Genomic DNA, 23,670 nt, shown 5'->3' with positions numbered 1-23,670 from the left:
AAACATCATTATGTTCTTTTTTTTTTAGGAAGCTCAAGCTGCTCTTTTGGCCTCCAGTGCCCAACCTTGAAAAAGTTCTTCAGGGCTTCCTGACAGACATCAACCAGCAGAAATGGGTAAAATATTTAGTGGCAGGATTTAAAGTTTAAAGTAATCATAAGCAATCATAGACAAAACAACAAATAAAAACAAAATGGTAGCACAAAATAATACAGTGTGTACTTTCCCAGAACTTAAGTCATTTCCAGAACTTACCATCCACCTTTATGAAAATTTCATGAAACAAAGTGGTTGCTTTCCTTCAGCTTATAAGTTACTTTGTAAGACATTTCCGATACTTTACTGAATAGTCCAGAAAGTAACTCCTAATGTTTCCAGGAAAGAAACTGGGAAACCCAGAAAAAAAATACAAGTAAATTCTATGTTCTATGAAAGAAGAAGCTCCACTAAATAAAAAAAATGTTGCTAGAGCAGCTGTCACTGTGAGACATGTTTTAAATAAAAGTCCACCACTTTGTAAAACTCATAATTCATTTAACATTGCTCTCATTTTGTTAAAATCCTCGAGGAATAAAACCCAAATGATCGTCTTGTTTTGTCTCCCCACATGTTCACCACTACAAAAAACAAATGTTCATAGTTCATCCTAAAATAAGTAGAAATGTATAATAAATGTTAACAGAATTAATACATTTAAAGCTGAATGACTAAATAAATTCTGAGTTACTCACCATGAATTAATGAACTCACCTTACAGAATCCTCCAGTCACATCGAAGCTGTGTTTTGAAGAAACAACCTCCTCTGTAGTGGAGATCATGTCTGATGAGCTTCCAGTCCTTGACAATCCTTCTGAAGAACTCAACTTCCTCTCCTCTGATGGAAGCTTTTCCTTTGAGAAACAGGCAGATGGGAGTTCTGGGAGCGAAACCCTCAGAGACTATGTCACTCTGAACAAAGATCTGTCCGTTCTCTGCCTTAAGCAAAACTGTTATGTCTATGAGCAATTTAAAGATGGAAAAGATCCTGAGAAAGGAGATAACCTTTCTACAACATGCCACTGTCTTAAGCCTTGTTCGTGCAGCAACTATTTTAACCATTCTTACCTACCTTTGTCTCAGTCTACAGATGGCTTGAATAAAAACATCAATGTTGGACATGATAAAAGTAACCCTTATACTAACCTTTTCCTCGACTAAACATGCAACACAAGTGTGCCTCCAACTTAAGTTCTCTGTACAAAAGTGATCAATTCACATAGATTACTGGATATAGTTTCAGTAAAATCTACATTTGAAAAAGAATTAAAAACTAGAAAGGTGATAATAAAAATGAAAAGGAATATTGCTATATTACTACGGATATATAGAAAAAAGCTTGAAATGTTTATTATAACCGTTGTAACAATAAGTGCTGTTATAAATGCTCTTTTTTATGCAGTTATTTTTGGAGTATATTGGATTATGCTGAACATATAACAGTTCTTATATTTTTCATGTAACATTAAGTTTAAGTATTAGCAACTAACTTTACATTCAGTTGTATGGGACAGTATAATTGTATTTTTTTTTTACTATTTGTAGTTCTGTTTAGTAATCCATTACTTACTTGCTTCAGAGCTTGAATACTTACAATATAAACATGTAAATGTTTAAGAATAATAAATTTTAAATTTCTTTTTAAAAATTAAAGGCTGTCAGGGTACTTAGAGAGAAAAATCTTGCAAATTCTTTGATAAGTATAGAAAAATAAAACAGAAGTAATATAATAATAATAATCTAGGTGTTTTTATGTTGTTTGTTGTTGTTTTATTATTGTATTTTAATTGTATCAGGCAGTTTTGGGGAATGCAAAGTTAGACTTTGTGCTATAACCTCATACAGTGCATCTCTTCTCTTGTGGTTAATGTGTACTGTATATTTTCGCTGTTTTAAATAAAGTAAATCGTAAATCTGGAAAAGTATGAAACATTGTGCACATTGCGCAGGGACCTTGTACTTTGTTCTGTAGTTCTTGTTTAATACCACAAGGTGGCAGCACACATCAACATGCCGATGTGTGCAGCCACAATGAGGGACGTCGAGGGACCACGGACTGAATCTGGACCAAAAACATAAACTCACATTTTCTCAGGCCTTGTGATCTTGTTAACTTTTTGCACACTCATATGAGATATGAGGATTGAGATGCCATTATTTGTTTTAAAAGAAGTTTCTACTCTAAGGTTAATAAATGACTCACAACACAGATGAAAGCTAATGTTGATTTATTCATAAAATAAAAGGAAAAGGCTCAAGTATAGAGGAGTTCGACAGTTTGAATTAAAACCAAAACACCTGAGATGGAACAATAACACCTTAACAACTAGGAGTGGATGTAAACCCTACATGTTTGACGTTTTAACAGCTTTAAAATATTTTTTTATCTGAGCCCAAACTTAGATAATTTTGCAATTTAGCTGAATTAGTTCAGAATTACAGTCTAAGTATGGAGGATCATTATACTGTAGCTAAGGCATCAGAAGAAAACTATCCAGTCCAACTACTGTTTGCTATCACACCAGCAGCAGATCAGCACCGTCTGCCAAGGCGTATGATGTCACATTGATAAAGTAGCCCCGCGTTGTCCATGAGGCGTTAGGAGAAAGGTGGGAGACAGAATGTGTTCAAAGTGAGACAGGCAACAGAAGAAGAAAATTTAAAAGGGCCAGTGTTTACTCCCCAAGCTGCTTTTCCTCCCGACATGAATTCTTTCCATGTTTCATCACTGCCCACTTGCCCATACGCTAATGTCTATGGGGGGAGGTTGAGTCACCTCTTGATGTCATTTCCTCAACTTTCACAGACAATCACACCGAGAACCAGAGCTGCCTCAGATGTGATGGACATGCAGGGTTATTATAGAACATGTGTTTGTATTTATCGTGTTGTCATGTTTACAGGCCTCAAACACGAATTCACCAACAACGGAAATGAAGCTACTTAAGCAGCAGCAACATAAGGTTGGCTTCTGCTGGAAGCTCATCACACGACTGTGGTTAACTGGTTCTGAAAACTGACTGCAATCACATTTGGTCCTGTTGAATTTTGTGCTGCAGAGAGTGCTGACAGGATGGCATACATCAGTTTCTGAAGGAAAAACTGCCAAACAAGAATAACAAACATCCAGTGTAATCAAAAACACAGGCAGAACTAATGATGTTGGAGAAAGTGCAGCAACCTCAGAGTCGTTCAGTGGGAGAAAAGTCATTGATTTTCCACAAAGGCACTGGCAGAAGTAGGAAGGAAGGTTGTGTTGGTTTCAATAAAAACATACAGTGCCTTAAAAAGTATTTTCTACATTTTGTCATGTCAAACCACAAATGTTAATGTATGTACCTTGTATTTTATGTGATATTTTACCACAAAGCAATGCATGAATATCTATCTCAGTCAGCTTTTATTCCAGTATTGCCCTGCCTTAAACTATGGTCATATTTCCCATCATCTCTTACCAGCTCCTGCTGATAAAAAGCAACTTAACAGTATGACGATGACAACACTTTGTTTCAAAGTGGAAATGGTTTGTTCAACTAAGAAAAGAGGTTTTCAAAGGTTGGCATAGGGTTGTATAATCTAACCCTGGAGTAAACGTCTCCGCATTTTATCCCACCACACAATGATTGTGTTTTTTGGTCTTCATGATTGTTTGTCTAATATCAGATCTTTAAGGAACAACTGCATTAATATTGAAATGTAATCCCACAAACGTGGCACTATTAACTAAGTAGTTTACTTCTAAAGGCGGTTGGTTGCTGCAGTTGCTATTTGGCGGTATCAGACTTCTGTTGTTCTATTACATGAAGTGAAATACAATATCTGTGGTTTTAACATGATTAAAATGTAAAACATAGTTGAATGTGTGTGATTTCTTATGCAAGGCACTACATTCATGACCTATGCATGGTTGGTACAGTATTTTTTAATTAGTCTTTTCTTTTTTGCAACAAATATGCTGAAACTGTTGGTGGTTGTGTAGTATTAGATAGCAAACTGGATTTTAACGAGCAATTTGTTTAAGCAAGTTATTAAAAGTAAGAGTGCTAATGGATTTTGAAGGGCAGAAATTTAAACATTAAAACAGGAATGGATTTAAAAAAAAGATTACAATCATCATACCAAAAGACTTTTCAAGCTTTTTGCTACATTGTCATTTTTAAACATATTTATGTATTTTCAGAATTAGATTCAGCACCAAGTGTATGGAAACAGTCAGAATTTTGCTGTGAATGGGTAATAAAAGTGAAACTTTAGGTGACAGTTCTAGTTGAACTGGTTTCTTTGATATTGGTCCAGAATACATTTCTTTAAAAATGTAAGTTTACTCACACTATGTAGGCACAAGATCACACAAAAGGTAAATCACAGTCAAAATGGTGCATGTAAACAATATAGCCTAACTCTATACACATCTTCTTTTAGATCTGCAGAACAATGTTATTAATATTTCAGCTTACAATGACAAAATAGGAATCTATTGAATCTGTGTTAATTTCATTGAGCTTCTCTGTGAGTCATAAACACTGAATGGTATTCACAGATTAGTCAATACATAAGCTATGAATCTTCATAAGGTTCAAGGATGTAAATCAACATGGCACATACATCCCTCTACTGATTTTAAACAATATCTAACATTAGAAGAGACAGCTGTTTTGGTCCTGTTGTTCACTTTTAACATATTGAACAGTGTCGGTTTTAAATTTTAGGGCAAAATAGCTCGATTATCAATCCTGATTTCTTTAAAAAGATGTTGGTAACCTGATGCTTTATGTTTATCATCTAAACTACTCTCACATTTTAACTCGTCTTATTCTAATTTCAGTGTACTGGAGAGATGACCTGATGGTTCCCTTTAGATTTTATGTAATAGAAATTACTGAAAGTGCTCATCTCTCCTCTAACTTGCTCTTTTTGTTCAACATTAAGCTGTATACCAGCTGCAGTGCTTGATTAGCATGCACTGAAAGATCACTTTTCAACATGCTCAGATGTTTGGATTCTTGCTGATGAGCACAGAGCAGCATGTGAGAGCCCCGTCCACTTTAACTTTCTCCATATTGGACACAGGAATCAGCATGTGGTCTTTCAGCTTTTCAAACACCTGCAAGACACAAAGACAAGAGTATCAGCACAGATATTCAATTTTTTTGTGTTTACAAGATTTTTAGAAAATTGGTGCCACATTCAGTCTAGTGCAATTGGAAAACATGTCTTATGAATTTGACTGTTCATTACTTTTCTGATCTAATTCTTTAAATGTGGGATTTCAGTCAGTGGCTCAGCTGCATGAAAAAAATCGGTGTCTGGATGATCCAAGTTAGGAGAAATAATTAGAAGATCTCACCAGATACTCAGGTTGATAGGAACTCAGAGTGAATCAAGCTATAAAGCAGAATTTTACAACCCTATCCTGAAATCTTGTGCATGTGTCTCATTTCAGAAACACTAAATGGCTTAATAAATGCAAATATAAAATTTGAGTGCTGCAAAACTTCTAGCCATAACAAGCTTGCAAGGCATGACAGCTATTGCCACAGGCAAACGTGGTGATTCAAGAGTTGCGTTACCAAGGGAAATTTTTACATTACCACATTTCTAGTAGAAATTACACTCCAAGTTCTCTTCAGGTACTCTGAGTTGCTCACACAGTCCAAACGTTTGTATCTTAGATTTATTTGTTTCTCTAAATTGCCCTTAGGGATGTTTGTCCCGTGATGATCTGAAAACCTGTCCACGGTGTACCCCTTTTTTTTTTTCACTCACCACTGAAGTTGGGCACCAGCGCCCCCTGGATCCTGAGTAAATAAAGTAAATAAAAACAAGCTAAAGCGTTAAATGAGCAGTTCAGACAGTGCGCTGCCATCTGGTGGCCAAGTTGCAGACCACAACAATGTGCCAACTATTTTCACAGGTAAGATGATAAATGGCCTGAATTTGCATAGCACTTTATCAAGTCAGATGATTTCAGAGCAGTTCACCCATTCATACACACATTCACACAATGATAAGGAAAGCTACATTGTAGCCACAGCTGATCTGGGGCAGAGTGATGATAAAAGCACATCTGCTATTCAATCAGAGCCACTGGACTCTGACCACAGCCAGCAGGCAAAGCAAGTAACGCATCACAGCTACAAGACAAGAACTGAGAGGCTGGTTCGAACCAGCAACCCACCGATTACAGGACAAATCCCAATCACCTGAGATGCTAGTCGGGCTATCTGTAGTTTAGATGGAAACAGGACAGAGAAAAAAAGAAACCAAAAAATGACTTATTTTTGTTTGCAATATTCCACAAATTAAAAATAATGTACATCATACTGATGAGGAACCCATAACTGTCATGGGTAAATGTGCAAAATATACAAAATGTCTTCTCTGGACTTTTAGCACTATTCATATGAAAGGTAAATTTTGCCAGTATTAACAAACTAAAGGGTTTCTCATTGTAGCTTCAGCTTTTTTTATGTAAATAAACCAAATGCTGCTTCCACCAGTCATTTCGAGCATTAACCGGTATGAACTTTACAAACGAAATAAAATTATTTGTGCACAGACAAGTGATTGTTAAATTGCTTTTGGTGGCATAGATCCAAAGGGAGAGAGACAAAATATTAAGCAAGAGAACAGCTCTAAACATTTTCTCGTCTCTAAGCAAATTCTCCAAACAAAAAAAAGAAAAGAAAATGGAGTGAGAACTATTACAGCATTCTCAAAAGACCCTTGTAAAGTAATGTGTCACACTGTGGCCGTTTTCCAAAAGAAAACCACTGTTTTCCTACTGCACTTCCAAACCAGGACATTTTTCTCTTTAAACTCTTGCTTCAACCCTGCAGTGATATCAAGTGAGGCCTTAAAGCACAACCAGGGGGACCAACTAAACACACTTATAAGGAGTGATGCAATATGGCGAACAAAGCTTCTGTTGATGCAGATGATATCTTTAACGTCACTACAATGACTGCTTAGAATGTTGTGTAATGCAGCAACATCAGCCAGATCTCAGTGCAACTGAAACAGTGACACTCCCCTTTCACAAACAGTATTGGAGTGTTCGAAACTATGGTGTTAATGCATGTTCCTACATAGTTTTCACATTATTCCTTCTTCGTGCGTTGTCTAAATTACTACTGTGGAAATCTGCCTGTGCTCATTTGTCCCTAACTGCCGTCTGTTGAAAAGAAATGTCTACATGGCAACGGGAATGTGATGACAAACTTAGCTCTAAATGTTCAGCAGTATTAGTTGTCCATTGAAATTTGCAAACATTTTTTCACCCACAAAAAGTAATTTATGTTTAAATATGTGTATATATCCATCAATATATTGTACTTTGCTTGTCCTCTCCATACTTAAATTATCCAGCTCATCAGCAGGATCCCAACACCCAAGGTGTTCCAAATCCACAAGGTCTCAGCGAGTTCTGTCCAAGAGTCTGCTCTCACAGGCAGGTGCCCAGGAAATCTCTAATGGGAGGCATCTTGATTGGATGCCCAAACAACCTCAAATGACTCATTACAGAGGACCATTGGTTCCACTTCAAGCTCCCACTGGATGATTGAGTTCCTCTCCCTCTCACTATGGCCCACCCAACCTACGGAGGAAACACATTTCAGCCACTTATATCCGAAATCTTGTTCTTTTAGTTTTTCATTGTTAAGCGGTCATAATAAACCACCATTTGCCTATTTGGCTCTGCTCATTCTTTACCTCAACAGACCAAGCCCAAGCCCTTAAGACTGTTAATAAGGCCCAAGAGAGTCTATCCATCTCCCTTTACATTCTTGTTAACAAGACTCCAAGATATCACAACTCCTCAGCAAAAGAAAGCGACTCAGCACCAAGCTGTAGGGCAAAAGAGCTGACTCTTATCTCAACCATATAGTTCCCTGAGGATGAAGGCTTGAAAATGGCATCAAAATCAAATCATCGGCAAAAAGACAGACTCTGAGATTCCAAATCAGATCCCATTCTCCCCACAATTTAAGATTTTATCCATGAACACCAGAAACAGGGCCAATGACAAGGGTAAGCCAGGGGGGTGTCCAAACTGCATTGGGAACAGACTTCACTTTTCGTCCAAAACGCAGAGGCAGCTCTTAATTTGGCTATTCAAGGACCGAACAGCTTAAAAGCATCCTTCACACCTAATGCTCCAATACAGCACTCGTTAATTCACCAACACAACACCCATACAAAATACTCCAAGAAACATATTTGCAAGCACTCTCCATGCATTAGACAGCCAAACTGAAAAGTCTATATTTGAAAATGGCATTTGCTTTTATCTTGCCATTTTGATATTCTTGTGCACAAAAGTAGACATTAAAAACTTAGAGGATAACTTTACTGCCACCAAAAAGTCTCAACCTTAGGTTATCAAATAAAAGATTTCTCAGGAAAGGTCAAGACTTTGCATAGCTTTTAGAAACACATTCACATTAATGACTTTTCTTCTGTTTATCTCTTCGGCCTCATATTCCCTCTTTTTTAAATCATACCAAGCCTATTTTTTTATTACAGCAGTAAGGACTTATGTTTTGGGTCAGGTTGACATAGTCCTAAACAGTAGGATCATAAGTTACAGGGGCTTTTGTATGCTTCATTTATTTAACTCCGGACTTCCAGGACATAGCTAACCGTTTCATGTGCCAGATCTTCAGCCTGTCATACCCCACCAGTCTTCTCATGACCCCTGGTTTTGTTTGTGTGGAACTCTTATGTAACTTCACGAGCAGCTAAAAATAGAGCGGAGGTCAGGACAGACAGTGTTTGGAGGCAGATGTCTTGCTGAGTGCCTCTGTGATTATGTAGACAAATCTCTACATCTCACAGGAAGAGCAAGCAAAAATTTCCTCTGGGAAACATGTACCAACTCCAGACCCACTGCGCAAAACATGACAGTCTGCTCTGATTAAGCAGCTCCTGCTGTTTTACTGCATCTGGTGTTATTAATATATTTCCCTAAGTTACAAAATCTTATATATGTGCAAATATGGAACAGAAATTAGACTTTAATAGTTTTTGGTATGCTTGAAAAACATAGATGGAACTGTATCATAAATCAGCAATGGTGCCTTGTATATTTATTTTAATCCTTGGGCTTATATTAAGACATTGTAAAGCACAAATGCAAATGTTTGGGGATTTAATGCGATAGACCAACTCAACTTGGGGTAATGTGAGAAAAAAAAAATGATACATGGTTTTCAGAAATGATTAGAAATAAAAATGCACACCACGCATTTTTATTTCTAATCATTTCTGAAAACCATGTATCATTTTTTTGATTAGAAATAAAAATGCGTGGTGTGTCATTGTGTCCAGTCTCAAATTTGCGACAAACTCTCCCACCTGCAGCTCCTTCAGAGTCTCTATCAGCCTCTTACCTGCTTTTCTGAACAGTTCTATCATTGCATTGAACTGAGTAGTGGTGTATAACATGTTCGAAGCTTGGGATATTGTTACATACCGTAACCTCCCCTTGTGACTCTCCACAACTTCACCCCTGACCTTGTATGATTCTTAGTCTTCGTGAGGCTTTTCTTCACAGATGTTTTCTTTCTAACCCTCAGTAATGTGCTAATTTGTGTTGGTCTACCAATATAATCGCAGTAAAATTTATTGGAGTTTGAGGCTGATGGCAAAAAGGTTCTGGAGGAATATTTGTGCAAGGCACTGTACATTCTTCACAAACCTATCCAAATAGACTGTTAAAAGGTACTCCCAAAGCAAGCAGCATTATATACACAAATAGATTTTATCATGCTCAAGCTAAATTCCATCAGCCATTCTTCCTGGCAGAAAACAGAGACTTCTTTGCGGATTTAGGTCCAAAGACACATCATTTTGTGAATTCCTCCTTCTAAAAATAGCTGGCTAGGTTTGGGCCTTTAACCACAGAGTACATTTTGAGGTTTGAACACTGTCTCTGCAGACTATGTGTTGCCAGGTTTAATCTTGTGAGAACCATTATGACTTGTTGTGATTTGGAGTCACCCCAAAGAATCAAAATAACACAGCTACTGCTCAGTCTTCCCTGACCCAGCAGACAAATGGAGAAAATAACACATAACTCATGTCAAGCAGCCACATGGAATATACGTGTCATGGGTCAGAGACACAATTTTCCTTAAAGCTAAGCTGTTTGAGACTTTAATGCTACTGTACTGTATATTTGTGGGAAACATTTAGCCGTGTATGTTTCTAGACAAGTGACCGTGCAAACATATTTTCTTAAGGTTTAAACAAAGGGTGATTCAATAAAATAAAAAAATTTTAAAGATTGTTTTTTCTTCTTTTTTGATGGCATTCCTTTGGTCATTGGCAAGTTTGGTAGAAATGGTGTTTCTTGTGAAGAAGAGGCTCACAAATCACAAGGTTGGGTAACAAAATCAATTTGGTTCACTTCAATCTAGAAGAACAAATGGATAGTGTTTATGGAATGTTTGGTTGGTTGATTGGTTGGTTGTGGATGGATGGATGGATGGATGGATGGATGGATGGATGGATGGATGGATGGATGGATGGATGGATGGATGGATGGATGGATGGATGGATGGATAATAAAACCACTTGAAAATGTTCAGTGTTGTTTATACATTTTAAATAATAGGACTGGGCAGACATTTGAGAATAGAAGGTTTAAATTTAAACTTTGGAATTGTACCATTCAATAAAGTCTGATTATTGTGGGGAGTTAAAATAATTTTTGATGTGGCATTTTCTTAAAGGTATCAAGAAAAATGTTTTCTCACAATGTACTCTTTTAACAGTTTATCATCTTTTGGGTGGTGCCTGTCTGAAACAACAAACAACAATTAATTATTTTTTAGCTTAGAGTAGTCAAGTTAAGGTTTAGTTTAAATATTTAGGATTTCAAACCAGAAATTACAGTTCAAAGACCTTCAAAATGGAGTAAAAATCATTTTAAGTAAGCTGGGCTGAAAAAAAGCAATAAAAAACTTGCCCAGGGAGTGACTGAGAAGACTATTGCTCCCTGCAGAGCTATCTATGATGCCCTGGGTGAGAGCCGTCTTTCCTAAAAGTGCCACTCCTTGTGGCTCCTCGGAGCTCGTCCATAATGATGACCATCTCAAATGTATATGGATGGATAGGACAGGCACGATAAAAACCTGCACCTCTCAACTAAGATGTAAAGGTTTGGAGATTTTCAGTGTAATCGCTATAACTAAACTCTTTTGTGTATAAAATTACATTTGATTCATTCTCACTGAAAACATCCATTTGGACCCGCCTCAATGAACGACTCAAGTTTTGATGGAGAAGATAAAACACTTTGGTGTTCCTTGGTTTTAGACTTGTCCGAACCTGGTCCACAACAGTCCAATTCATTGAAAATTGCAGCTTCTTTTGTTTAAAAAAGCCCACTATGGTCAGAGGAAAATAACTATGTAGCTCATGTTCGGGTTCTCTCTCTTGCCAATTGTTTTTTTCGGAGGTCTGGGGAGGATGAAGTGTAACATAGACAGCCTCTCCTTAAATCTAAGCCGCCAAACCAATCTGGCTGTCCTGATGGTGGTCCTTCCTACCGCAGGTGTTGCCTTTAGCATCCTTGATGACAGTGTAATTGTGCATTTGAGAGAAAGTAAGTATGGGATTTGAGATGAATATTACCTTCACACTCTCTGGAAACTCCTCCGCCGTGCAGTGAAGAAGCACGTGTCCTTTGTTGGGAAGATTCATGTAGATGCAGTTAGCAGCAATGTCATCTGGCACCGTCAGCTTGTCATAGCGATGGTCGCTCATTTGCTGCATAATCTGATCAGGAAACATACATTTTGATGTAAAGATGAGAGTGCACGCAGTGGATAGAAACACAGACACAAAACAGACTTCCACTCAGATTCCTTGACTCAGAATCGAGCCCACAATCCCAAAAGCAGCTCAGCATCCTTTGACTCGCCAAACCGCTGTGGGTGACTGAGGGGGGCTTAATGGAGAACACAGGAGCAGACAGACATTCCTTCTCAGCAGATGTCATGTTTTTATGTAATCAGAAGGAGCTTAAGGTGGGATGAGAGGCTAAGAAGTGGAGGCCAGGAAAAGAAGATGGTCATATTGCTGAGTAAAAGTCATAGTGTTGAGGATGTTTTGACTAGAAGTAAAGCAGGTTTATGAGCAGAACATCTGTGGATGAATATCTCTTTTCTTCAAGAGATATTTTTTTCTTTGTCCATCTCTGTGCACCTTGGAAGCACGTGACATTGCAGCAGAAACATTTGGATCTCTACAAACATGGGGGGGCCACACTCACTACTGATTTGCATTTTGAACAGCAGCACATGACATTTTAGCAGCATGCACTAGCCTGCCTTCTCATATTTTGACTGTGATTTTTGGGAATTCTTTGAACTCAGCCAAGTGTTTTTGAAAGGAGCGATAGATTTTTTTCGGAAGAAAATTTTCAAGCACAGAGTTTTCATTTGGTCAAGTTTTAATTTCATTTTCCACTGTTCAGGTTTATACTACCAATGCAAAACGTGGGTGTGTTTCCTCTTATAAGGGGGATTAAAATCACAGCACTAAACCTTGATTCCACCAAACATCACATTATATGCCAAATAGCATAACCTTATTAATCACAACGACTCTTTTCTTAATTTTGCACTCAAATAATTCAGAAGTTGACTGAATTTCAGGCAAAAATTATTAAATAAAATCTTGGGCCTGAAGTTCAATATAGTCATCCTAGCTGCAAATTGAAGTCCAAGTCTCATGCAAATAAACATTGACTCTTGCCTGGACACTGGCTTAGATCCAGTTAATACAGAGAGTGGTTACCGGGGCAGCACAAAGTGCCCAGTCAAAGGTGGTAAATCTAAATATTTACAGGAAAGTAATTAAATCCCTTCTGGGCAAAGAACTGGCAAGCAGATAACAAGGAGTCTCACAATTTACTGGATCTGATGCCCTCCACTGTGATAATCAGCATAATCTGCATTTTGAACCCTGGTATGAATATTTATAATACTTCCCATGGTGCCTTTAAAAGTTTTACAACTCTCCTTTTCACTAAGCAACAGCAACACATGAAGTAAATTTTGCTTACGGCTCCAACAAAATCCTGCGGAAAAATGCCAGACTTTTCTTGCTGAAGAACACAGTTAGTTACTGTCCTTCTGGTAAATACTGCAGTTACATGGAGCTGTGGTGAAACAATGGTTATATTTTTCTAATCGTTGTACACTAAAGTACCTACTTTTGCAGATTAACATCTTGACCTTATAAAACACAAAAAAGAAATAAAATATATTGTTTCCAGAAAATACAGAGGGGAAGAAAAAAAAACCTCTAGTCATGTTGACAAAATATGGAATAATTACTCAATTTGGCTCAATCTGACCTCTAGTGTGTGGTCAACTCATCATCTATGAAACTGAAGCATGTTAGCATCCTTGAGGCAGAGATCAGATGCTGACCAGTGGGAAGAGATGACCTCATAAATCAAGTAGGGCTTTGTGAAGTGGTGACTGATGATGTCAAACCTGTCGGCAGTCTGCTGCAGGGCGTGGTTAGTGTGTATGTGTGATTACAGGGAGTGGGAGCTGAGGCCTGTGACAGGGGCTGTATTTTAGGATGATGACTTTCTGGGTGAAGCTGGGAATTGACGGCCGCAGATGGATGACGAAATCGGTCCAATCAGTGTGTACTCCCATTCCTATGAGAGCTAAACAGATCCACAGTTCTGAGTCCTGTTGCATAGGCAAAAGCAAAGCTATAGACTTATTAAAGCATCAGAAAACAACAGTGTTTTATCAAAAGTATTCATGCCCCATGAACTTTATCACATTTCTTTCATATTTCAGGGACAAATTTCGGGAATTTTATACATTAGACCAGGGATCTGCCACCTGTGGCTTCAGAGGCTCTCTGGGCATTCCTCACTGGTTCTTAATAGTTTTGGTTAAAAATGACACAGAGGCAACTAATGTTTTTAAAGATAAATATAAAAATTGCAGGTTTTATGGGCTTTCTGTTTTTTTACAAAATAACTGCAGTGAATTTCCACAACAGAATGAAACTAAAAGTACAAGTAATATATTGCTGCCTATTTTTCTTGACATGATCCTGGAAACTTTACATAATTTTCCACAAATAAACAGCCCAAATAAAATGCATCCATCCTCCTTTTGTAAATGTTTTACATGTTTTTTTAGTTAAATAAAATTCTAATTGGTGGTTCTTTAAAAATTATTTTAAAAAATCCTATGATAGATATTTATCAAAAATTATAAGAGGTATTTTTAATTCCCTTAATATTTTGTGGACGGAAATCATAAAACAAGGGGGAAAATCTATAAAGTGAACAAACAGCATCATGCACAGAGAGGAACACCAGACACATGGGAATATTCAAAGCAGGGTTATCTTATAACTCAAAGTGTTGTTCAACCCATCACACAAAAATGAACCAACAAGACACGGAATCTGTCAGCATTGATGGGAAATGGATGGAGCCAAATACAGTTGAAACACAGAAGACAGCTGGATAGAGGTTGAAAAAAACGTGAGACTACGGTTGACCCACACCTCCTGGCAGGACAACAGGACAGCTCAGTCAAAGTCCAGACCTAAATCTAACTACTCATTTAGAGCAAGATTTAAAAATTGCAATCCAAAATATTCCCCATCAAATCTGACTGAGCTTGGAAAGAAGAAAACATTTTAGAAACTATTCTTCTTCTTCTTCTTACACTTCACATGCAACACTGAGTAGACCTGTGACATAAAATTCCAGTAAAAAAAATCACCATAGTTTGTGTTTAAAAAAGCACAAAATGTGAAAGGATTTAAGTGGTACTTTCCATAAAATTCCCATGTAACATGTTCTTTCTCTATAGAAAAAAATGAATCCGTTGAGCTTCAGGTTTGTTTCATAAGTATGCAGAGGAAGACCTTTACTGTCATGAGACCAGCATTAATATCCAAAACAAGCAGTCCGAATTCATTAAAGCTGTATTCATAAGCGCGCCCTCTCCTCACAAACATAATATCACCCAACTGCAGATGCTGGGGTGCTAAAAGTCCTTTAAAACTGAAGCTAATTGCTGCAAGAGAGGGTGACGCAAGCCATAATTAGCAAGCGAGCCCTCTGTTATTAAATATTGCTAAAGGCCACTCCTCATTCCAGCAGCTAATTACTGCGGGTGATCAAACAGCCAGGAGTCTTAATGAGTTGGAGCTCGAAAATAAATGTAATTAGCTTATGTACTTTTTCACAGATTCTTCTGTTCTTGTGTACACTTTGGCAGAGAGATACACCAAAGGAGTATTTTACACAATAAAAATGATGTGCTTGACCTGTAGGGGGAGTTCTGACTCTGAAAGCAGGGGTGGTGAAGAGCTGTCACACAGGACAGGAGAATGCCAAGAGTGTACTGTATGATCTAGTGTGTATGTTTTTGGACCCATAGAATTAGAGAAACAAAGTGTGTGCGTGCGTGTGTGTGTGTGTGTGTGTGTGTGAGAGAGAGAGAGAGATCTTCACTTCAGTCTAGCATGAACAAACAACTGACTTGCAGATGGTTGTGAATTTTTGGGATAGTTCTCGAGCCGGGATGTGCTGAGATTTAGTACTCTCTTGGTGTAACCCACCAATCTGTCTCTGTCAGGCTGTAAGCTGTCTCTTGTCTGGACGCCCAACATCCTGTGAATTTCCATTTAGAAGCCTTTCATGCGGTAATGAGCTCAAGCTGTGTAATAGGAGGACAAAACCTTTGTAATTAAAGCTGGAGAGCAAATGCCAGAGGCATTCCCTGCAAATTAGCAGAGAATATGAATCAATGCAGAGGGAGATTAAAGGGACAATGCTTTTTTATATGGTTGCAGTAAGAGGGTGCCATCAAGGTATAAAGTTATAAAGAAGTTCAATCTGTCAATTTGTGTCAAGACCGGCGTTGTAGAATAAGCAGCTGCCTACTTTAAGAGCCTTCTGAGCTGGTTCACTGGAGCCGATGATGATAAGCCCTGGTCCTCCCATGCTGCAGAAGCTCTTCAGGTGCAGCCCCTCCAGCACAGGCACAGTGGAAACAGCATAGTCCTGTGAAACACAATCCAATTATAGGAGCTAAACAAAAAATAATTCCCAAGAGCACAGGATACACACAGGATGGAAATGATTTCAGTAATCTCTGCACATTCCAGAGTCAAACATTGGACCAGTGATGTGAAAACACTTTTCAGAAGTGTGCCTTTCCACCTGCTGACCAACATTTTCACCAAAAATTTAATCCTGGTAAAATTACCCTGGCAGTTGAGAACATTTGACAAAGGCATTTTACAAAAAATAATTATCGTAATAATGTTTAAAAATGTACAATTCAAGCTTTGAAAGAAATCGAGGTGAAGACCATCTCATTCCTGTATAATAATAAAAATAATAACAGTGTTTAAGGCTCTTGAGAGGGCACATTTAAAATAAAGTAACACCATTTAGGGGTGGAAACAGCAGAAGTGTCTGAGAGGTGATGTCACTGAGCCTCAGGCTCACGGGGAGATTACACAGGACTTGTAAGAACCTGATTCAAGCCACTTTCTCTGGCTGCAGGAAGTCTGCTTGCCAAATGCTGTTATTACTATTGTTACAAAAACAAAAGTTACATAAAATTGTATTTTCACAGCGGAAACTGAAAACAGTTTATTTCCATCTGTCTAGCGTGTTTGAGGGTAAAAACTACTCAAGTCTTTAAGTAAAGAATTACAGCGGTAAACTGTCCTTTTTGTGAAAGAAAACATCAGAGCAGGTGGGAATGGAACACATGAATTACAATGAATAGTACTGTTTACATTTGTTTTATAATTATAAAGGGTGCCAGCTGTGGGATCTGTGATTATAGTATAAACAACTATTTCTTAAGATTCCACATTGAGCACATGTACTTAAATTTGGATTTAGATATTTTATTTTCTGTCTAAAATTATGCCACTGTGGTTCTTTTTTTTTTTTCACATCTTTAATCAGTGGATACAAAACTGGCAGAAGAACATCTTTAACCAAACAGCAGTAACATAAATAGTTCCCTGACTTAGACTAGTGGATGAACAGAATGCTGAATTCAATACTGTGAAAAGACAGAAAATGCTAAAGCTAAAGAGAAACCTGAATCAGCACACTACTGTGCAGCGCTTCTAATACGTTTTCACAAAATAATGTTAAATATAAAGTTTTTGGGGATTACAATCTTTCAAAATCTTTCCCAGAATGTATTCAAATCAACAACTTTGAATATATCCTGTATATAACAGAATTATTTCAGAGGTACGACTTTAGGACCCACAGATTGATGTTTATCTTAAGCCTTCAGTCGTTGATCTTGGACAGACAGGCTCAAACGCCAGTTAAAAAGTGACATGCGCTTATAAAATTTACTGCATAGTCTGTGAAAACATTATATTTCCAACATCAACTTTATTTTAGCAGCAACATCCTGACAAACCATGATGGAAATGTCCTTTTGAATGTTGAAAGTTCACTTCTGGAATATTTTAAACCTTTGCTGAATGCAGGATTTGGCCGGTCAAAATTTAAAAAAAAAAATATCTGAAGTCATAGATATAATATTTTTTTGTTCTTTGAATTAGTAGATTTTACACAAACTTATAAACATTATGTTTTGCTGTTAGACTCCATTGTGAAATTTCCCTGTGGTGTCACATAAATTCTTGTGTAACCACATTGTAGCACATTGTTAGTTCAAATGAAGCACAATGCTTCTATTTGTTGCTAAAAACAAACTGCAGTATGGCACTTTGTACTCCGTCATGCCAAAAAAGGCCATGTATGATATAGTCCTGAACTATTTTTCTTGAATGTGCTTATAGGTTCAACTGGGAACCAATGGAAATTACAGGATGTTCTTTCTCCATTCCTTATCCACAAACAGGAAGTGTCTGTGTGAAATTAGAAATGGAAGCCATTCTTCTTCTCTTATCAAGATAAATGTGATAAAGAAGCAGGAACTGTTCCTTTTCATCTGGAATGATACTTTAATACTTTGAAGTAAAAGATTCTATTTACTACTTAAAAGAAAGTCAGACGGTTCCTTATTAGATACCCCAAAATAAGAAATCAACAATTTTACAACACGGAAATAGAAGAAAATATAATTTAACCTCTGCACTACTTCCCAAACAAAATGATTCCATCAGCAACACCATTATCCCAACATCTGTAAGAACCTTAAAGCAAAGAGCCCTCACATCTGCATGCAGTTGTGTAGCACTAAACAAACCTGGAAACAGGATGATCCTTCATTTGATAATTAAAGGAAAAACCAACAGTGATAGGATGGAGCAATCAGATAAAAAGTGGAAAAAACAATAATTGATGGCTAAGTAATTTTTCCTTTTGTTATTTGCCAGGAACGCATCATTTAGTCCCATCTTATCAAAGATAACAGAAAACACAGAGGAATCCGTAATGAGGTTCTCAAATCAGATACAGATGGGAGAATAAGGCAGTTCAAGTTACCGTAATGTGTTAAACTCTTGACATTATGACCCAGGGCTGAATCTGCCTGTCAGCGTGCTTCTCGGCTTTGCTACACCTTCTCGGAGAGAGGCCAAATGCGATGAACAAAAGATCGCAGCGGAAAGTGTCTCTAATTTATACCAGCAGCAAAGGAGATAGATTAGATCAGTCACTCTGACTCTTTTTGAAGGCGGCATGCCTTTAATCCTGCTTGAAATAAATCTTGCTGTTGCAGAAATACTTGGCGTATTTTCATAACTGCTAGATGCAGGTTTTGGTGAGCTTGGTATAACGATCAAGCCAAAATGAACTGAAATTATTCTGTGCAAGCACTCATTGAAAAGACTGAGACCAAACTTCTACAAAATAGGAAAAATCACACCAATAGGTGTTGCTCCTTTACTTACCACAAACTGATGTTTGACCCATCAAATCAGACTCTACAACCCACAGAAAGTGAATGGCCCCACTTTCTGTGCAAAAACATATTTTAGATGTCTTGAAATTACTAAGATGCTCAAGTATGCCATGTATTGAAAAAGAGAATAAATGTTGTAATGGAGCTTTAGCAGAAGTTCAAGCTGGAAGACTCCGCCCCCTCCGTTCACCCATCGACGTCATGCTCATCCCCGTCCTCAGCCTGGACCTCACCCTGCACATTCAATCAGCAATCAGGCTCTGCATAAAAGGATCCACACCCAAACCGTCAGACACTTCCCAGCTGCGTTCAACCCACCACCTCCCCATCTCCACCCTCATCCTTCGACTCTCCAGGATGAAACCCTTCCTGACCACCACCACCAGTGTCGGGCCCCGGGGGGAGAGCATCCCTAATCAGTTATCGGGATGTTCATCGAGTTCACATCAAATCTCAGCTCAAATCAGCTGCTGGGGCCCGAGCGCCAAAGAACTGTTATTCATTGCTGTCATTAAATCTTTTAATTGTTCCTTGTTCTCCGTCTGAGTCTCTCCAGATTGAACTCGTTTTATATGTCGACCTATTCTATCATTAAGTTATGCAGATAATGCCAAGAGGTTAGGTAATTATTAGCTTAAATACTTAGAACCATGGGCTGTTTATGTGGGACTTCACAGTGGTGCAGCTATTAGCAATGTTGCCTTGCAGCAAGAAGCTGCAGGTTCAGATTCCAGCCTGGGGTCTTTCTGTATGGAGTTTGCATGTTCTCCTTGTGTCTGCATGGGTTCTCTCAGGCTACTCTGGCTTCCCCCCGCAGTCAGAAACATGACTGCTGGTGGGTAAATTTGTCTCTCTAAATTGTGCACATCCTGACCAGAGTGAACCTTACCTCTCACCCAATGATTACCAGAGATACATACCAGCCTATCCCTGCCTATGCTGGCACGATAGCATGTGTTATGCAATATCACATGCAATTGTGATATTGCAATATCACATAAATCAAAAGCATAATTTTGACACAGGTTGCACTTGCTTATGAAGAGATTATTTGAACCCAAATTATAGATTCAAATTACAAATATGAGTCATTTGAGCCTAGTGAGAAACATCTGCCTAAGTGACACACATAAACAGTTTAGCAACACATCAGCCAAGAGCAAACAAGATGATTTATAATAATGACATAAAAGGAAATTATTCATGAGGTAATTAATGCAAGGTTTACTCCTTCACATCAGCTTTTTAAATCTTTTTTATTGTCTGCTTTATTAATCACTGTGGACATAACTGGGAAAAGTTTGCATCAAATGTTGATTAAAAATGCTTTGAAGCCTGGTAAGGCTTCATCCAAAGCATTAAAAGCTAATTACCACAGGGACATTTTACAGATGTGTCAATCAATAACATCAGCTTCAATGATGCTAAGGAGCAACAACAAAAAAAATGTTTTAGAAAATTGCACAATGCCACCTGACTGAAAACAGACTTTCCTTGTGGAACTGCTTTCCATTTCTTGTTTCATAAAGTTTTGTTAATAGTTTTAATTTACATTCTTTATAGAATCTTAGAGAATAAAAAGAGCATTTTTAACAGTTTTATTAAGTTAAAAACACTTAAATGAATAAGGCACATATTTGTGTTGTATGCAATTGTTGCACACAAAGTGATATGCTTCAAGACTAACTGGTCCTTTTTTATGAATAAACATTACAGCTTTAACATTTATGTCACACAATGTGATGTAAAATGGAAGTGTTCAGCCTGCAGCCCAGGTTCCTTGAAATAGCAGCCTCGGCGTTTTTGGTAATAAATGTATGGTGTATCAGCTGTAATACAGCTCACTACGGGGGATCCTTCCTGCCCAAAACCATCACTGTCTATACAGACTTACATATCAAATAGTTAGAATGAATACAAAATTAGATTTTTGGATTTAATATAGCATATTTAAATTACTTACATATTCTACTTTTTTAGATTCACCAACCAATCAAGTTAAAGGATTCAAGTTTCACTCTGAAACTTCACTTTTCCCTTCAGGACTTTTAAACATCAATTTACAAGAGAGCTGGGGATGTAATGTAATGGAGCTCCTCACTTACATTGTTCAGTTTATTTAAATACATCTGGCTCCTAAAGGGCCAACAACGAAGTTGGTTCAGACATGTATGTTTTCTCCTGGTGCTTCAGTTTATTTCCACAGTGTAAAGCACATGCACTTAAGGGTAAATGATGACTTTAGGTTGCCCCAGGATGCGAGTGTGTACATGGCTTTGTGCCCCTGAACATGAATAAGAAGGTATGCTAAATATTTTAACGGATAAACAACATAAACTCACCTTAAATGCATCAGCTAGAATCTCTGCTCCTCTCTGATTTGTCCGTTTAGAAAGACCAACAAAGAATTCTCGACCTGGATAAAAAAAAAAAAAAATCTCAAAATTAGAATTTTGCAAAGTCAGCAGAAATAGTGAACAAATCAGGCAGTTTTATCACTTCAATTTTCACTACATTCAGTATGAACGGTGGAGACATAGTGGGAAATATATATATATATATAAATAAAAATACTTGAATCTCTCGGCAAGAATGCAGCCGCACACTGAGCTCAGGGACGGGTTCCTTATGTTGCTGCTGAGCCTTTACAATATGAGCCATTAGTCTGGGCCCTGCCAGCAGGAAATGTTTCTTACCCTACCATGTGAAACCGATTTCAGCTGAAAAGAAAGACACCACAGAGCCAATGTCTAGAAACTCAATTAGGTGTACTGTACTTTTTCCATCTGGCTCATGCAGTGAAGACACCACTGACCCACATTTTACATCGCCACGGAGTGTAACACAATGTTCTGAGTGTAATGTAGACCACCATGTTTCTGATTTGACTGTGTTCATCGGTTTTGTCGGCTGCTGCCTAACACATTTAACAGCTGTGCTGATCAGCAGGATGGTACACAACAGTTTTACTACAGGTGAAACTCCGGTGTGTGCACAGGGCCACCAGGTCATGGAGGTCACACACAGGAGTGTTTTTCTAGAGAATTCAAAAACACAGAGACATGGTCAAAGGCACTGACTCGTCTGCTCACATATGGAATATAGGAGCTCTTTTATTTCATCCACCTCTGCAATTTCCCGTTTACTTGCCACTTATACTTTTACTTTCTTACCTTGAGATCAAAGTGGTGTATATTTTCTCTGCAGGTGCCTTGCTGAAAAATGTAACTAAAGGCATACACTTTAAATAAAGTGAAATATATTTGATTACAACATGAAAAGCGATGGTCATCTGAGTTATTATGTACTAAAGTGAACATGAATAAAGTCCAAATGTCCAAGTCCAACTAATGAAGCACCAGAATGTTAACTAACAGTTAGGTGCACTATACATGATATGTGTAAGTCAAATGGTGCATCCTACAGGAAAGTATTTATTCATCATACAGTCCTAAAATATTTCAAGCAATAACAGCTGAACAAGTCACTTTTAAAACATTTTTTCATAGACCTTTTTTTTTTTTTTACCATAATCTTCCCTAAATCAAAGGGATAGGATGTGTTTTTACTGGATCAAGTTTATATTTACAGTAATTAGATTACAACATACCTTGATGGCTTATGAGTCAACCATAATTAGACAAAGTTAAGCACAGAAGAAAAGCCTCAGATGAAAATCCATGAGTACTCAGATTGCAACTGAAACCTACCTGTAAACAGAACGTCTCCTCCATCCAGCGTTGCATTCTCATCCGTCATTTCCACTATGTTCAAATTTAGATCCTTTAGAGCCTCTTTCATCACTTCAGTCTGAAACAGAGCAAAGATTTAAAGAAAACGATACATTGTTAACAAAACAAAACTGAAATTCTGAGACTGTGAGATCCTCCAGGTATCAGATCACGGTCTTATAATCAAGCCACTTTCAAATGATTAGTATCGAAGTGATGTTATTTTATGATAGCCACACCCCCAGTTAGCCCTCTGTTGCCAGATATTAAACATGTACTTTTGTTTGCTTGCACAGATGGCAAATGTGCATATATGGCAACTGTGCTAAAGAGCTCAGATATTTATTTTTGTAATTTTTATTTAACATCCTATGTCAAAGCTTAAGTTCTTTTCCACTATTTACAATGATGTCCACAGCGAAGGACAGACTGATTTGGATATTTGGACTGGAGCACTAGATAAATGCTGCCCTGCTTTAACACATCACCAACATCACAGGTGAGTCAGGTAAGTGGGACTCAGTCCCACTACAGATAACGTTTCACTGATGTCAGGTTTTATCTTCTTACACTGCCCTTTAAAGTTGCTGAATTTCTGACTTCACAAATCAAGACAAATTTCAATGAATTCCTAGCCTGATGACTCAGACTGGAACTGAGGACAATATTTCCAAATTGGGAAATCGCTACCTCAAACCATTTTTTATACAGAGCAACACAATGATAAGACTCAGTTTTTAAAAGATACATTTTTCACATGATTAAAAAAATGAACAGGTTCAACTGTTCAACATATTTAAAAAAGGATAGTTGCAGAGATTGGTAACTAAACACTTTCTATCCTGCAGGATGCCATTACATCATTTAAATGAGCCGGGTCATGATGTCATTTAGTAGGAAGCACGTTAAAAGTTTTACGACGCAGTGACCAGGGAAAATAGGTATGCTAAAAGATCATCGCGAACTCATGAAATGCCTCTTCCTCTCC

General features: G+C 37.7%; 1 protein-coding gene and 1 long non-coding RNA gene across 2 annotated transcripts; one reads left to right on the top strand and one right to left on the bottom strand.

Moving 5' to 3' along the window:
• Positions 1-22: 22 nt before the first annotated feature.
• On the top strand, positions 23-4,129 carry LOC106941097 (uncharacterized). Its single transcript, XR_001423261.1, has 2 exons — positions 23-116; positions 758-4,129. It is a non-coding gene; the product is annotated as an uncharacterized LOC106941097 (long non-coding RNA).
• Positions 2,716-22,784, bottom strand: LOC106941096 (N(G),N(G)-dimethylarginine dimethylaminohydrolase 1-like). The gene is made up of 5 exons (XM_015024034.1): positions 22,662-22,784; positions 21,294-21,367; positions 15,984-16,103; positions 11,678-11,821; positions 2,716-5,141 (listed from the first exon to the last, which is right to left on the bottom strand). Exons 1-5 carry the CDS (start codon positions 22,750-22,752, stop codon positions 5,025-5,027), a joined length of 546 nt encoding a protein of 181 aa, XP_014879520.1. The 5' UTR covers positions 22,753-22,784; the 3' UTR covers positions 2,716-5,024.
• Positions 22,785-23,670: the final 886 nt, after the last annotated feature.

Source organism: Poecilia latipinna, unplaced genomic scaffold, assembly GCF_001443285.1.
Source record: "Poecilia latipinna isolate Pla-1442-1.1 unplaced genomic scaffold, P_latipinna-1.0 Scaffold3496, whole genome shotgun sequence".
NCBI lineage: Eukaryota > Metazoa > Chordata > Actinopteri > Cyprinodontiformes > Poeciliidae > Poecilia > Poecilia latipinna.
This window is presented reverse-complemented; position numbering and strand designations above follow the sequence as displayed.